Raw genomic sequence first — 18,092 nt, forward strand, 5'->3', positions numbered from 1 at the left:
ATATTTATTAGAGTCATAGAATATCCCAAGTTGGAAGGAACCCATAACGATCATCAAGTCCAACTCCTGGCACTGCACAGGTCTACCCAAAATTTTAGACCATGTGACTAAGTGCACATTCCAACTGCTTCTTAAATGAACTTAGAAGTTAAAATTAATTTTCCTAAAATAAGTTTTTTTTTTTTTTTTAAACACAGCAAGCCTTCTCACATATTTATCGTATGAATAATCTATATATGATACCAGCACCCACTGCTTGCTTGCACTGCTTCACTCTTTGCAAGTGAATGCTTGAAGAATGAAGATTTTTAGGGCTACAGAACACTCACACTACTGGATGCTGAAGACCCCGTCTTAGAGATAATAGTGAGTGGCTTCATATCTTAACTTACCTCGAAGACTGAAATATTGTTTTTTCTGTAAATTTCATTGGCTGGAGGATGAAACCAGCCACACTTTTTCATATGCTGTTGGAGAATAGTTCTGCTTTTCATATACTTTAGACAGAATTCACAAAGGTATAACTTGGGTAGCCTGTAAGCAAAGGTGAAGAAAACCCAAGATTGAAGATACAGACTTTTACACGAAATTCCTCACTCCTGCAGATAAAGAACTTGATGAAAACAAAACCAGTATATAGTGAAACTATGTATGTGCTAATAAGGACAAACAACCTCAGCATGCTTAAAAGTTACAGCATTTACTTATTCTGTAATGAATATGTATTTAAAAAAAAAGAAATCCCCATGAGAAATCTATCAACACCATCACAAAGCCATTTTATGTACTACATTGACACGAACAATTTGAATATGAGTATCTTGTCCTGCTGTGATTTAATTCCATTTGCATACACTAACTTTGGCAGGGATGCTATTTCTCAATTACATTTAATACACTTAGCAGAACTAGAATAATTCTTGATAACGGACCATATGCTCTGTTGTAGAAATGGTATAACAACAAGTTTTATTTCATTTTCTCTCTCTAGCTATGGCCTTTGGAAGTTATTCCTCATTCTGAATCAAGTTAATGTCTGAAGAGTTTACAGTTTACACAGTTTGCAAAGTTCTTAAGAAAGAGAACATCAGAACAACTAAATGAGTATCACGGGAGAATATTTCAGATGCTAAAATGTAAAACGTTAAACATTTATGATTTAATGTGTTGAACTCCGTACAGCATAAAAATAATACATCAAAAGTCATTCTTATTAAATTTCTAAGTATTTTTCTCTTTCAAGTTCTATATAGCGTACAGCCCTTTCTAATAAGGTCATTTAAAATACAGTTAACAAATCTGCTGAGGGAACATGGTGTTATTTTATATCACGATGATGCCATGTGTCAAGAACTACTGCAGTCAGGATACTCTTATCACTTACAGCCCAATATCACATCATTTAGCTGAGGCTGCTCTCTCTTCAGCATAACATGTCAGTTCTTTGGGAACCTACGTAACCTTATGTTTCCGTGGCCATTCTAATGCTCACAGCATATACAGCATATTACAGAGAGTTTATCGCCTTTCTGACTCAGCCTAAAAAAAAAACTTCAGATGTCTACTGACTACCATGAAAAGTATCTGGATTACATGTACTTTGCTTCTGTCCTACATTCACATACAATCTTCTAAAGATTTCCACACGTGCTGGAATACAGCTTTCCCATAAACACTGAAGCAGATCAAAAAAGGATGTTCAGTCGTACCTTGAGTATTCCTGGGGATATGGGGAGGAGTACCAGGTCTGGATTTCATACTTGCCAAATTCGATGACAGAGGGGCATCGGACTTGCGGATCAGGAGGCCCAGTCACCCCAACTTTCTACGCAAGAAAAAAAGACATTTCTGTGAATTTCCAACTGAAAGACTTGTAAGCTGAAATAAATTAAAGTGTTTCCATCTACCCAGTCCATCCTACTTTATCTGAACTCAAAGAGAATTAAGAAGATGCAGAAGCCAGCAATCACATACCAAGCAAACGTGATTCACAAAAATGAAGTAGCGAGTATTGTCATAAATATTCCACTACCTTTCACACTGTTGCATGTCGTACTCTTTACATACAAATTAGTAGACAGCAAAATTTAATATAATTTAATATAATTTTCTTTCAGTCCATTTGTTATTTCTTTCCTTGTTATTTCAGTAGCCAAGTACAGAAACACAAATTGTTCCTGATGCTAGGATCTAGAATATACAAATGTCTACTAATAGAACAGTGTCTTCCCAGCACTAAGACTATATGTACTGTGAACACAGTACCTACCAAAACAAAATTCAGTGCACAGCTACCTCCTTACCATCACGAGTGCAGAACACTCTCTCTATTCTCACTCAGAAGATAAACAGTATTTCAGCAGTCAGCCAAATAAGGGCTTAGAACTTACTACCTGTATACGATCCTGAGTCCAACCAATTTATTTCCACCCCCTTCAGTCCCCTTCAGTTTATGGATTCGTTCTTTAGGCTTTTCCATTCATCTTGGGCTACCTTGTAAGAAGGAAACTACATAAGGGAGCCAATTTATCTTACTTCAGCTTAAAACCCTGCTGTAATAATAACAAATCCCTAGTATTTATCAGAAAGAAATATGACAATGCTATTAAATAAACAATCTGAGGTGCTAAAAGCTTTTGTTACAAGGTGAGGATTCCATGCAGAAAGGAAAACACAACCTGTGCATTTTTGGTAACTAGTATAAGGTTTCATACAACACTTGTTGGCCAGACAAATTACTAAGGAGCAGTTTATGAAGGCAACTCTTGTTGCAATCTACGGTTAAGCACTTCCTTCACTGTGTTCTCAAAGGAATCAATATTATCACTTGCTATAGCAGGTCAATAATAAACACAATTATCACGGGCATCCTGACAAGTCTCAAGGAAAACAGTTATATGCACCTGCACCAATAAGACCCGTCCCTGTGCCTTCTTTTAAGCAAGAAAACCCTCCTCCAAATGAATGCCCAACGCAAAGGCAGTCACACAGCACACATCTAGCTCCCGTATCTCTGCTTACGCACCACAGTCCCTACAAGAAGGCATTCAATAGCAGACTACTGCTTCAGCCTTTACACTAGCAGCTTTCTCCCTGAACATTCAGTAAGCGGTATCTTTTCCTCGGCTCACTTGAAAGCCTTTGACACATCACCACACACTTCCATTCTCTTGGGTGAGGCAGTTAGCTCAGAGATACAGGTGCACACTTCCTGTATCACCGCACCACAACTCTGGGTAACACTTTCCTCACCAAAACCAACCAACTAGCCACCTTAAATGTAAGGTATTTCAACTATAACAAGTATTTTCCCCACATAGGGCAAAAAAAATTCTCTTCAAAATAGGCTCTTTTAAGCAGGTGTTTGGAGATGAGTATTTTCTCTGTTGTGGATGTATGTCCATAGACCGTTTCAGATCTTCAGTGTTTTTCTAGACTATGATCATAAGCCATAGTCAGGTATGCAATTTGCTCAGTAATGCACATGCTGAGTGTTGCATTTTTTTTTTCCTTTTATTTTTTTTCTTGTTTTTTGTCTTAAATCAATCCTGTAACCAAGTTTGAAATAAGTAGTGTTATACAGTACTGTTGTATTTGCACCTCAAAAAAAAGTTAACTGCTCTCCATCTTAGTCTGCTTTATCCCACAGATGGCAGAGTTCAGTCTTACCAAAACTCATTGTTCCGTAACTCTTTAGGTACAGAGACTATACTTAGTAATTGGAATCAAATCAACCTTTGACAGAATTGTATGTAAACAAGCAGAAGTCAAATATCTACAGAAAGTTAAAAGGACAGTTATACTTAGAGAAGCACTGTTCAGGGAAGTCACCTCATAAATTCAGTTGACCTCTCTGGCTTGAAAAGGAGTAAATCATAAAACCATTCAAGTTACTGAAAAGTACACACGCACACAGTATGTAATACACATGGATATATACACATTACACAGATATGTGAATATACACACACAAAGTAATGCCTCATCCCTTTTCATAAGTAGCGATATTATCTAGAAAAAAAATGTTTTATTAACCCAGAGGCCCTATATGACCCATGCAAACAGCCCTCGTATTTTATTGTTTTTAACAGTCCATACATTTTACCAGCTACTTAACAGCTATGTTCTAACATAATTAAAGCCACAGCCCTCAAGGCTTTTTAGATGCTCACCTCAGCCCCTTACACTCTTATGTCCACTTTTATATTATTCTTCAGCTCTCTTGAGATCAGTTCCCCTCTACTCTCAACCAGAAGAACAGAGCACATTAGCTTCTATAACAGACTGACTCATCTGGAGTCTATTTTTTTTTTTTTTTAAAAAAAAAAAACAACTCTTTTACAGGTTTGGTACTTTCTGCCGAACACTGAATATTTAACTTTACCTGCAGTGCTTGCTCCTGAATATCTCTAAACAACTCCATATCTTTTTCAGTTAAGACATCCTGGCTCCCCAAAAAGCGCTCTTCATTTTCTTGTTTTCCATCCCAGCCATCCTGATTGTCTGTAATTGAGAGAGAAAACTGTCATCACCTACATTTACAAAGAGGTACATACTTTTTAGTACAGCAGGAAACAACACGTAGCAAAATGACTGAATACAGCTGAGTTTTTCTGATGCAATTTTCTGCTCAGATTGGGACCAAAAAGGAGGAACCATTTCTGGATTTCTGACCACATAAGAAGTAATGTCAGATATTTGACTCAAATGCAGCATTTAGGTATTCATTGTTACAAATGCCATCAGGACACCACTATAAGATCTTTTTGGGTAAACAGCTTACCACTGTGCCTGTTTCTCACAAAAGGACTACTAAACTATTTCAACCCTGTAGTTGCCACAATCAAAACCAAAACACTTGCATTCATCACCGAAGGAATACTCCCTTCCATACACACACCCCAAAAAAATAACAACGAAAAAAATGAACAGCACCACCAAAAAGAAACAAAAAAACTAACCCCACAAGACTCTTCACCTCACCCTCAAGCCAGTAAGAGGCTTTTTTTTTTTTTTTTTTTAAATGCTTCCAGCACCAGCCAGGCTAATGCAATTAACTATTCTAAAGCTTCAACCCTTGTATTTGATTGTGGAATATTATCCACTGCTTACTTAGGAACAACTCAAGTTATGAAAATACACAAGACTTTAAAGATCTGAACACAAAGATTAAATTAAGGTGCAGCCATGGATGACCATCTTAAACTAAAAAAGAAAACAAAGCAGAACTGTGTTCAAGACAAGGGATGCTCCTCAGCAGGTAGGTGAGAAGCACAGCATGAAGCAGGCTCTTCTGTGGCTGAGAAAGAAAGAAATTTTTGCTAGCCTCTACCACAGATAGGAAACTCATGAATCTTTATCATCTATTTCCCGTTTCATACTTCTACCTTGTTGTTCTTATTCTCATTAACCACTCCCTAAGTTACTTCTTTCGAACATGACATTATTTTGCACATTTCTTCGTGTTATCTGCCAGTCCCTCATTATCAAAGGGCATTATACCTCACAGTCATTGTTCGGTCCCTCATCACATCTTGTCATTACATATAAAGAGGCAAAGATCTCTCTATTCCAACTGCTATTCTACCATGATGCACTAAAGATAACTGCATTTGAGTGTTAGCTTTTCAGCTCGAAGTTTCCAGCACCTAAAAAATTCTAGTCACTTCAATGTCCTGGCCCTTGAACATTTTCTTGGAGTACAGGATACTTACATTGGCAGGGTGAAAAATCTTTACCTGTGGGCCACTCTGAAGTGCTAGATTTCCTGGTACCCTTTTTCCTGATCCTATACTGCTGAGAATAGTCCACCACTTCCCCTCGAGCTTTTCGTCCATCAGGGGAGGGAGTGAAGAATTTAGTAAGGCCATCTATAAGCCCTTTGGTTTTCTTATTAAACTTCAAGGTGGTGCTGCCATCTCTGCAGAAGTCCAAGATATCTGTCTGCTCCAGGTATCCCCCTTCTGATGATGCTGACTGGCTGGACAGAGTTATCTTACGCTTCCGACCCCGACCAGGGCCAGTTCGAACTTTGCTGAACGGACCCTTTGATCTAAAGAATGAGAAGGGGAAAGATATGGTCAGAAGACTGGGTTAAGTGGTTTGTTTTAGGTTGCAGAGCAGATTAGCATCTTCTGTATTTATGAATCACACAGAAGCTAAAGGTGAACTGAAAAATTTAATAACAATAAAGGAGTAGTCAAGAGCCTGCGTACCCTAGAGGAGCCATTATTCTAAACATCTCAGTAGTACTGCACTACGTTTCTCCACATTGAACATTATGTGCAATTAACTTGAGTATAAATTACAGATTTCTGCTGAATTTAATAAAAAAATTATAAAAAAACTGTAGCCAGAACAAATACACCGCATGGAAAGTTTCAACTTATGTAGCTGCTAAACATTTACACAAGTCAATAGGAAATTGTCAAAAGAACTACGCTGAAAGCTAATGCATACGGGACATGCATGATTGCTAAGAATCATGCTGACCATCTCAGTAAAAACAGTGTTATCCCCTTCCAGCCGCTGTCCTTCAGGCTGGAAGTTGCAAAACTCTCAAGATAACCTAGTGTTAATACTTCTCTGAAGAATTGCCGTAGACTGCTGTTTCAAGAAGCTAAGTGATTTCAGCTAGAATCTTAACAACTACAGAGAAGTAAAAAAGGCTGCTTTTTCATAAAAAAAAACAATCAAATCCATAGCATCCGTACATAATTCTGTGGATATATTTTGCAAGACAAATGGTGGAATGAAGGTGAAAAAGTGTGAATAAATTATGAAAAAAATAAGAGACAAAACAACAGATACCTAGCTTTCCTTTTGTCCCTCTGAATTACATAGAGGGGCCCTCTAGTTTCTTATCTGGTATCGCAGAATGGCCAAAATTAGGATACTTAAGAGAGCTGTACCCTGTTTTTTTTTTTTAAAGCATGAAACTTGGTAAGATTTTTTCAGAACATCCTTCGGTTCTAATCAGCTAGAATTAAGCAGTAGTTTGACATCTTTTAAGCTAATGTGATAGCCACAACAGAAGTTCTTGCGATATACTCCTTCACTGTTCTGTCCCCAGCATAGTTAATAACGTTGCATCACAACAAGCACTGCACAGCAATGTTAAAGGAATTGCTCTGGCTGGAGAGTAATCCAAAGAATTCCCCGACAACTGGTTCCATAATAACCCTAACAAAGTCACACAATCTGTCCCAGTGCAATAAAGCCTTGCACAAGTGCAGAAACATTAGGAATGGAAGCAGAATATAGACAAAAATATTTAATCTGATAGTGTTGCAAGACAGTATGTCAAACGACCACCTTAACTGCTTTATTGTAAATTACTATGTTTCTCCAAGCATCAAAAACATTTCTTGAGAAATGCTCGCAAAGCTACTACTGGTAGAAGTAACCATTCAGAAAAACAGACTTGACAAAACCAGCAAAATTAATCTATTTCTAAAAGGAATACTTCAAAACCAAATATTAAGTTGTTACACAGAGTAAATATCTAGGTAGAAAGAAGCACTGTGAGATTACTTCTGTTCTTTTACAGTACTCTTCAGAAATTCTGTCTTCAAGAATTAATGAAAAGCTCCTCATTGTAAAAGATACCTCCCCACAGAGAGCAGATAACACACTTCAAAAGTACTCGCTGCCCTATAGAATCACACACCTTACTCCTCTTATATAGAAACTTACGTTGCATTTTGATTCTTTAATCTGTTTTTGGGACGTCCTATTGGATTAGCATAGCGTCGTTTTATCTGTGCTGCCTTCTTGTGTAAAAGTTTTCTTCCTTTCTTCCGTGGCCGACATATTTGACATATCCACATACCTGTAAGACACAAATCCCCATCACTGAATGCAAGGGACATCTACACAGAATGTAAAGGAGAATTACAGGCCCTAGGTTTTCCAACAGAAAGGTTAAGAACAATACCAAAGGCCCCAATTATCATATATCCATTGTAAAAAAAAAAAAAAAAAAGAAAAGTATGATCCAGCAATCTAAAGTCAAATTCAGTTAATTCTCCACACCTCCCGTGATGTACTTCCAACAACCATTCTTGAAGTCTCTTAAATTGGTAGTGCATTATCAGAAAAACGTAAAAAACACATTTAATTATCCTATATTCTGCTTATGAACACACTACTTCCAACTACCTTCTATAGGAAGATTTTTCTTTTTCCAATTATCAAGGAATAATCTTCCACAGATAGTCTGCTCTCTGACAGAAAAGAGAAGTTCGGTTATACTCCAGGAATCTCTACTGTCCAACCAGATATGACTTCAAAAACTCACAAGTCGATCTCTTTCTTAGGTACAAGGTTATTCATTCAATTTTAAGCTGATCACTTTAATCTGCAGGGATCACTTCTATTCCCTCAGATCTCAAAGGTTTTTTCAAAACCCTTCACAGATAATAATGTACAGGAAGCAAGAGACGGTGGAAAAACTGGATGTTCAGCTCTGCCCCTTTCCAGAGGAAATTTTATAGTCTCTAATACCTGAAAAGCAATGATGTAAATAGCAAGTTAAAAGTAGCTAAAAGAGAATAAAATATGCAGAAGCACTTTCTGCCCACTGATCTCTGCTATCACCACCTTAAATTACCCTTTTCATCACAAAGTTCTCACCTTTTGGCATCCTGGTAAGAGGGGGATCACAGCACTCCATGTGAAAGCCACGATCACAGGAGTCGCAGAATAGCATGTTATCCTGTTGAAGACAGATTTAATCTCTCTTTAGATGTGCATCAAGTCCCCATTAATTTGTTGCCATCTGAGAGAACACGCACATATTTCTCAACTACAAGACGTAAGGTATTTCACAGGTCTCAGAAAGACTACCAAACTTAAACAGAAGCTGCAGATACTTGACTCTAGAATTATTTTATTGCATATTTTAACAGAACATTCACAAGACTGATATTGTATTCATTCAGTCCATACTTTACTGTACTCACAGCATTTTTGCCCTGATCTCGACAGGAACTGCATGTTTTGCATTCAATACACTGCCATCTCAAGGCTTTCACTCGAACTGTCAGTTCTGGTGAGAACTTCAAACAGGATGGATGACCTACAGGAAAGCAAGAAAGTGATACCAACAAAAACATTCCACTGCTGCTAATGCTCACAGGTAGCTCACAGCGATAACTGTTAATCACGTAGTTCCGTGTAGAATTTTGGTTATCCAGATATACCTCTTTCAGATGCCTCTATTCCACTTATAACACAATATCCTAGAAAGCAAGTGACATGCCCACATACAAAAGCCCAGCAAGATAATTTTTCATGACTGAGTTCTGTTTTGTTGTAACATGATATAACTGGTAATCGTTACTACATTTTTAAAGAAACCTCCAGGAGTCAAATGAACAGTTTGTGTGTTAGGTTAACCCAAGCGTCTCCTCCTAGGACCATGAGATTCAGCTCAACTAAATGTATTATGTGTCATGGATGCATACTCCTCATACATACAGGTTAGTAGCAGTCACTACACTAAACTTTTCTGTCTCAGAAATTACTGTGGTTATTACTAGTAGCATCATAAGTAGTCACCTACCACTGTTGCCACAGTCGGCACAAGAGATGAGCTCTTCAGGCTTCTTCTCACGATTTTGCTCTTTTGTACCAAGGCAGAAACTGCAGATTGGAATTGGTTCAGCAACCGGCTAGGAGAGAAAAACAAACAATAAAGCCACTGAGTACACCAAGGGAGCAAATTGTGTAATATGCAAAATCATGCAGGCATTATATCGCACGTGAATAGTATGCGATGCACACTCTGTCTCACAGACGCTAGTTGGTTCTCACCACACAGTAAATACTGCATTAACAGTAACCTCAACAGAAATGAGAACACCCAAAGACAAGAGAAATAATCCCAGGTACAAAGGAAAGAATAGAATTCCAGGACTAGAAGAAACTTGGAAAAACAAGGGCTGTAAATTAATTGAATGCAAAAATCAGAGTGTTGATGTCTTAATTTGTCACTAAATGAATAAACTATGAGGTGATGCACAAATAATCCTAGAACACAGTAGCCTTAAAAATTCCCATCGTGTATCCAGAAAGCTGGGGTGGAATTCTCAAAAGCGCTTGCAATGTATTACCTGGGATAAAATATATTATGGAACTACTACAACTGTAGCACTATTAACGTGTATGAAAAATGAAAACAAAAGGAAATTACTGTGTAAAACATCATATAAATCTGCTGCTTAGCACTCAAAACCGCAGACAAAAAGGTTTATCCTCTCTGGAAAAGTTCAGGGGATTTAAACATTAGATAGGAAAAAAAGTCATATTTAAGATGACAACAAATTAGCAAAATCACAGATGTTAACTAGTCAACAATACATTTAACCTGAAATAAATACGTTTTTAAGCCAAAGGACTGACATTCTGTGACAGCCTCCTCAAAGAAGCAACGAATGCAATAAGCTGATTGGTTTTAAAGTGACACTTGATCAACTAATACAAGGGAAAGGGCAGTGTTATCTCCAGTAATATTAACTGCTGGATTATGAAATTCTTTCTAATCCAATTCTGCACTTTCTAAGAAAATTCTGCGAGTTACAGCTATACAAAGCTTTTCTGAAAGCATGCTATAATCTAACTTTTTTCATTCCATTGTTTTAAATGTGATTCTAGCACCCTTTTTTATTTTTGCATGCACACACGAATTAAAATTTGGCTTATATCATTGCTCCTAAAACTGTATCGTGTTACTGTTTATATTTTCACACATCTTTTTCAAATTATATTATGCAACTAAACACAGATGTACTGTTAGTTACAGTACATAAGTATATGCCAAAAATACTTCAACGAATCTTTATCCTGGCTAAGCCAAAGCTACATCCAGAATAGTTCCTTGCAGAAACCAGGTTGGTTTATACTGCAGTAACACAGGAAGAACTTTCAAGCTATGTTTACATTGGTGTACAGATCCAGTACACTTGTAGACTGAGCTGTGCTCCTCAAAATATCCACTAGATGGAAGCAATCAGAATACGTTAGGAAAATCACTGTGTCAGGGCTAAGCCACACAACATGGAACTACTACTTGGGAAGGACAGCCTAACATTCCTCATCCTGAATGCAAGTGCTTATCCTAGCTTTCAGCTAAGTCCAGGAAGATGTTTAAGCTTAAATTACTATGAAAACACCTGACCATCAACATATTTCAGTATGAAACACATTCATAGGCTGAGTTAATTGAAGGATTACAGATTCTGCTCCTTCTGAGAAAGAGAGAAAACCAAACAACTACAGATAGTTGTGCAGTGCACAGAAACAATCTTCAAGTGGGAGGGGAAAACTGGCATCTTCCCTCCCACTGGAAGCCAGAAAGGATTTCTCCAGCCATAACCACCACAGTAACACTGGCCAGAACCACCTATGCACGGACCCCTCATCATTGTTTAAATACAGAAGCAACAGACTGTGTGCAAGTCTCTGTGCTCAGAACTGGACTCCGCATGCCAGTTTGATGTTTGCAGTCAGATTACCGGAGGGAAACTGCGTTAAGGGCCCGTGAGGGGCTTTCGGTTCTTTGGAACCAAGATTTCAGGAATCACTTTTGCCCTCTGAGAAATATTCTTGTTCATTTCTTTCCTGAATTGCAATCTCTTCCTCCTGAGAAGTACTTATAACCTCTTGGAACTAGTTGTTACGAAGTAACCTTGATTTTTCCCGTAATAATAATAATGAGTTGTTGGGGGTGGGTTTTGTGCATTTTTATTCACATTTCAGTGCTACGCAAAGCACACTACTATTCCCATTTTCAGATAAGAACAGGTTCAGAGAAAGTTCCTTGAATACTGTCTAAGAGCAGAACAGCATCAGAACTAGAGATGCAGCAATCCCCAGCTAGGTATCCGCTGGTCGTCTTGGAAAGAAACATCATGATCCTGATCTGCCACAAAGATGTAGTAGAGAGGTTTAGAAACCCCAGAACAACTTTGGCATGTACATTCATCTTTCATATTTCTCCAAATATCAGCAGTCAGAATAAACAAACAAATCTCTTTAGCATCTTTTAAATAAAGGAAATTGTAACATCAACTGTAAGTGCAGTTTTGCCAGAAGTTGACTTAGTGAACATAAAATTTCACATCCCAGAATCATGTTTCTCTCTCACCTCAGAAAAGTTTACTTCAGTCTCAGCGCATGATAAATTTTCATACAGAATCTCAACTACATTGTAGCAGTCCTTCAGACTGAAGGTAAAAATGAACATGCATTCTTTCTAATAGTGAATCTTTACTGTAATTGAAAAGTAGATAGCAACAATTTCCCTGCATCCATGGTTAAAATATATTTGCTGACATAAACAGTTTTCTGATTCCCAATTTAAGAGCTAAGATCCTTTGGGATGTTAAAGTTGCACTATCAAATGCTAAACTTTACATCTGGTATTAAAGCAATGAAGCAGAACAAAGGTTAAGAGCTATGACCAAAACATTCATATTACTCAGCATTCTTCTGTAGGCTTCGAAGTTACAAGCTCAAAGCAGAAATAATTAAGACTGCCAAAGACACAAAAAGAAAATGAGACCCAAAAAAACCAGCACATCCTTGCTCTAACTCCAGAAGAATTCCAGACGCTGTAATAGAAAAACGCTAAATGTATTTGTTTTCTTTTAAACACAAGAGAGACAATATACTTTCAAAACTGAAATCTACATAAAACCTCAATCTAAATTGCTTATGTATCTCAAAAAAAAACATTTATGGCTTTAGTTCAAAGGGCTGTGAAATGATGAGTTAATTCATAGACTTGACATAAGCCTAAGATACTACTCTGCAAATCTGGATGTACAGAATCATATTAGTAATTATAAATATTCAGAAGCGCTATCACCATATAGTTTCAATTACTATTGAAATAGGGCGCTGCAGCCCCTGAGTAAGTTATATAGCTTGAAAACTGACTCCCTCACAAAGCATGAAAGGGAATTTCTTCCACAGCTCCGATCAACATCATAGCAGACGCTACAGAGTAAGACAAGTCCTGTGAAAGACGACAAGAGAACTGCAAAGTTTTTGCTAGCAGCATTAGGTGTACACGGAAGATTCAGTAATAAATTATTATTTGGCAGCAAGTAAGAAATGTAAAGCAAAGAGACCACTGGACCACTGCCAAGAAATGGTGGGAAGAAACGCATGCCAAAAGGTTCCTAATAGGGAGCAGAAGATAAAAGTGCAAATGATGCACAAAAAGGGATATTTCCTATCTATTTTTGCTTTATATGCTGAAATATTACAGACGAATAGAATATTATCAACTAAAAATTATTTTCAAGATGATCACGAGGATTGTAGCTAGCTCTAGTATCTACGTAACAGCAGGATATGGAAATACTTTGCAAAGAACAGACGGTAAAATTATCCAAGAGTAGATAACCTAGGGAAATTAATATACTCAGAACTTAAGAATGACTGAGAAATGAGTTAGACACCACATACGTATTTTTAAGTGGGAGAAATATAAACAAAAGATAAAATAATATGCAGCAACCTTTCTGATAACAGCAATAGCAGATGAACCTTGCCCAATGTGGCCTCGAGCACCCCTGGGGATGGGGCATCCACGGCTTCTCTGGGCAAATCTTAGAAGTGAATTAATTTTTTTCCCCTGTACTTTTCCACAGACTGGAAGAGGACAAAGTATATACCATTTCACTGAAAAAACAAACACAGCTGGCCTCATTTAACAACAGCTATGCTAAATCATTTGTGAAAGCAACCTCCTAGCAAAGCTGGAACATTCACAGTTTTCAGGAAAGAAGTAAACTATTTCGCATATCCTCTGTGGGAAGTTTGTGAGCAATTTATTTCAAAGAGAACTGTATAGGGCATCTGTACAGTCAGTCTAAGTTAGTCTCTCTCATCTCCTCCGGCCAATATCTCTGCATACCTTGTTCATTCCCATAGTCCTTCAAATTTGGGTGCCCAACATAGTCACTGTCTAGCTTTGAATGAATCAGATCAAACACTAACCTTCACAGACTCAGTGTTTCCTGCATTTACCACCTATGACAAACTGCAAACACGCTCACCCAGAATTACAAAGCAAATCAGTTCAAGGGGGGAGGGGGGCAGGTGATGTTATTATTAGAATGTTATTATTAGAATGCAAAATGTTTGCAAAATGTTTTAGAATAATTGATTAAATTAGAATGATTTTGAATGGAGATAAGGCTGCTACTCCTCCAAAGCTTCTGTGTGAGACAGCACTATGCTAAGGATGGGGAGATCTCACTGCTGCTGTGTTTGTTCAGCAAAGAACATCCTGGCAAGTGAAAAACGCAAGCACACAATGAGAGTCGTGAAAATAAGGCTGGAAGCAGCCAGCTCAGTTTCATCCAGCAAATTTTTGGCAGACTTTCAACTCCTTCTGCTGTTTTTCTCACAAGAACATCTATCTCTGTGATGTCACCAGACTAAGCGAGGGAGGGAGCCAGAACAAACGAAGCTGACGGTGTCTTACAGGCTGCCAGCCTCTCAGCACACGTTGTTACTATACAAAGGATGTCTAGAAACCAAATGTGCTCTATGCAGACTGTATCCCCTCCTAAAGGCGACTTCAGCGAAGTGCCTACAAAAAACCCCCAAACACTTCAGTTTTGGCCAATCCATCTGCTTTGTCGTCTTCTTAATTCAGGAAAATTGACTTAGGAAGCTACTCAAAATTGACAGAAAAGCCTCTATAGCATACTCTTCAGCCCACCCTGTCAGTCAGGTCATCATCAGTAACCTGAACACACTTCGCTTCCTGCAGACATTTCAGTACCATCAGACACTCATTAGATACCAGGACTGTCTTTGCCCCCATCACACACGTGCTTGTTGCAGTGACCGTGGTTGGGATCAAGTAGGTGTGAAATTAAAGCCAGAGTTAAAGAAACACATACAGAACACATTAGTTCTCCAGAGAGAGAGAGAGAATCTGCCACAACTAGTATTTACAGCACTGTCCCCACTACAGTGCATTCATTTCCTAGCTAAAAGTTACCATCTAGGAGTACTGACAGATGGCTTCTTAGAATTCACGCTAGGTCATGAGCTTTTGTTTGTTTGTGTCCTGGTTTTGGCTGGGATAGAGTTAATTTTCTTCCTAGTGGCTGGTATAGTGCTGTGTTTTGGATTTAGGATGAAAATAATGCTGATAACACACAGATGTTTTAGTTGCTACTGAGCAGCGCTTACGCAGACCCAAGGTGCTCTGTATTTCTTACCAGTACCACCCTGCCAGAGAGCAGACTGGGGGTGCACAAGGAGCTGCAAGGGGGGACAGCTGGCCAAGGGGATGTCTCACACCACAGGGCATCACGCACAACAATAAACCATGGGGAAGTTGGCCAGGGGAGCGAGTGACCTGCTGCCTGTCAGGTTAAACCACAACGGTCTGTTTTAAACAAGTGAAAAACCATTATTACCAGGTACTTCAAGTATCTGAAGCTGTTGGAAAAGTCTGCCTCAAACGCTGAAGCTACTGGAAAGAGCAGATGAACCAGAAAAGCCAGAAGGAAAGTACGATGTACACCATGTGAAGAAAGATTTAAAACATGAGGTAACATGTTTCAGTAAGGAAGGCATCACAAAGCCCGGATTCTATTCCATGCCTTTTGGGTTGGTGACTGGAGAAGGAAGTCACTTCAGTTCTGTGCCCCTGAACAAACTCAGAACCACTGTTTTTTTATATTACCACAGTAGTTTCACAGATAATGCTTTGTTGTTGTTGCCCTATACAGGGAAAAAACATAACTTGGGAAATACTGTTCAGTAATATCAACTTGTGGCAGCAGTGGGTTCAATTTGTTTTTAGCCTGGTGAATCACTCAGCTTTCATCTTCCACCTCAGCGTTACCAAATCACAACTGTTAACGTCCTCTGCAGACAGTATGGTGTGAAAATCATGAACCAACTTACAGTAAAAACAGAAATTCCTTAAAGTACTCTGTGTGCTCAAGAAAAGAAGCTAAATATACTGCCATAGTCTTTCACGTGTCTATTAAAACAAGACATGTAAATATGTTTGCCTGTGTCAATGGATATTTTGTCTCCACTAAGCTGGGTCTCACTTAGAGAAGCGTATTTATATGGCAGAATACACAGCCTAAAACGTGAGACACCATTAAAATATGTGTAAGAGATAAAATTAAAATAAAAGTAGACGGTAGAAGTGACAAGTATGAAATACTGATCACTTCATAAGGGTCATTAAAAAAAAAACAACAATGGACATTCAAAACAAGTCTGCCCTTGTTTGGGGAAGGACTGTTACAGAGTGAACATCAGAAACGCTGCTGAGAGTAAAGTGACATAACAGTAGTTAATAGCTTAGATATCAGTATGGTATACACAGGCTGAATTCTATATGACATCTGTAAGTCTATGGGAACAAAAATATTGTGGATGCTAATTGAGGCTGACACTCAAACTGAAGAAAATGCTTTGCTGTTAGACACGCACCTAAGAAATTTATAAAATGTTATCTTGAAATATATAGACACTCCACCATTAAGTAGCTGTACCGCAGCTAACAACTCCTCTAATTAGAGGATTAAAACAATTCAAGATTTATACGCCAGTCAGCATCACATGACAAGACTTCCTGCCTGCAAATTACTGAGGGGTGGGAAGAGAACCACTTATGGAGAGAGGCTCAAATTTCTTCATTTGCAGCCAAAACGATACTCATTTCAGTTGACTGTGATTCAGGAACCTGGCGGTTCAAGTCACTGAAGTTCTCTTTACCCAAAACTATCTTCTATAAGCTCTCTCACATACTTTGTCCCCATTTCCTAATTTTCAAGCAAGTAAAGAATGCCATAATCAGAACAACAGATGATTGTACCTCTCAATTTTAGATGAAAACTTGTATCTAAGAGGTCATGGACTTCCACAACTGCAAAAGTGCAACACATAGTAACAGAATGGCAAACTGAAGTCTTAACTCCTCTCACAGAAGACAGTTTGCATCCCACAATACTTTGGTTTTCAAAGAAAATAAGAAACTTCATTATTGACTTTAATTTCTAACAATAAAGAATTATTTTGGGGAATATACTTTTGTAAACACCAAAGTAATTTCTGTGCACAGAGTAAATAATTCCATCTTTAGATACCATACACTGCTTTCCTTCAACATTAGCTGCATCCCTAAAGGAGGAGAAAATAGTTTAGTTAGGAAAAAAAATAAATGAACCAACAGATATTTAAAACAATGCAGCAGCCCACATAAACACACTAACAGAAAAAGTACAAAAGGAACTGTGAACAAGAACTCACAGAAATATCTGTCACGGTTGATATTTGTAGTTTACTCAGGATACCCACACAACTGCAATTATGAGACCGAAGCCTACTAATTTTTTGAAGCTCTACTGCCTTGAATACTAGACTGGAGGAAGAAACAAACAAACGAACAAACCCCGCTCTGCATATAACCCTGCACTACCAAAATCTTCATCTTACAACATTCCTCACAGTAAGATTTAACAAAGTCCCATGTTCTTGACCCACAGAACTCATTAGCATCAAACAGCATCATAGGCATTTACCTAACCTAAATACAATGAACTGACAGAGACATTGATAATTAAAAGTTTTGGTGATTCGTAAATCTTCATAGAAACATATTTGAAAAGCTCAGTATTTTTAACCTGTAATTCGTCATTCACGCACAAGTCTGCATAGGAATCAACTTCAATATGAACTCAAAACAAGAAAATAGATTATCAATGGGATTTTGTTTGCTATGCATGAGCACTATTTTTGGATACCCTTCTTCCTCCCTTCTTTTCAATCTCACTACAAGTCCAAATTTACCACAACAGCAGCAACAATGGAAAGACTGACAGATTCTTGGACAATGAAACTAGCAACGAGCTACAATTTCTCGTCCAACGCACAAAACAGTATTCGTAGTTCCAGGGAAGTGCACTCACACAGCCAGAAAAAATGATGAGGATATAGAAGTTAAGGCAGATTTACGCAACAAATAAAGAAAAAATAAATAAATAGGTGAAACAAAGACTAACATGACATGACTCATTAGCGTAAGTTTAGTTTGCAAC

The 18,092-nt window shown here is 38.0% G+C and overlaps 1 protein-coding gene across 1 annotated transcript in view; it reads right to left on the minus strand.

The window, feature by feature from the left end:
• The window catches only part of KAT6A (lysine acetyltransferase 6A), a 44,783-nt gene that overhangs the window by 16,364 nt on the left and 10,327 nt on the right, over positions 1-18,092 (minus strand). The window contains exons 4-11 of the mRNA XM_040538342.1: positions 9,566-9,674; positions 8,964-9,079; positions 8,635-8,716; positions 7,696-7,831; positions 5,739-6,052; positions 4,385-4,503; positions 1,710-1,825; positions 393-534 (exon numbers count right to left, since the gene is read on the minus strand). Coding sequence (XP_040394276.1) covers positions 393-534; positions 1,710-1,825; positions 4,385-4,503; positions 5,739-6,052; positions 7,696-7,831; positions 8,635-8,716; positions 8,964-9,079; positions 9,566-9,674 — 1,134 coding nt within the window. The remainder of the gene's footprint in view (positions 1-392; positions 535-1,709; positions 1,826-4,384; positions 4,504-5,738; positions 6,053-7,695; positions 7,832-8,634; positions 8,717-8,963; positions 9,080-9,565; positions 9,675-18,092) is intronic.

Source organism: Cygnus olor, chromosome 27, assembly GCF_009769625.2.
Source record: "Cygnus olor isolate bCygOlo1 chromosome 27, bCygOlo1.pri.v2, whole genome shotgun sequence".
Taxonomy (NCBI): Eukaryota; Metazoa; Chordata; class Aves; order Anseriformes; family Anatidae; genus Cygnus; species Cygnus olor.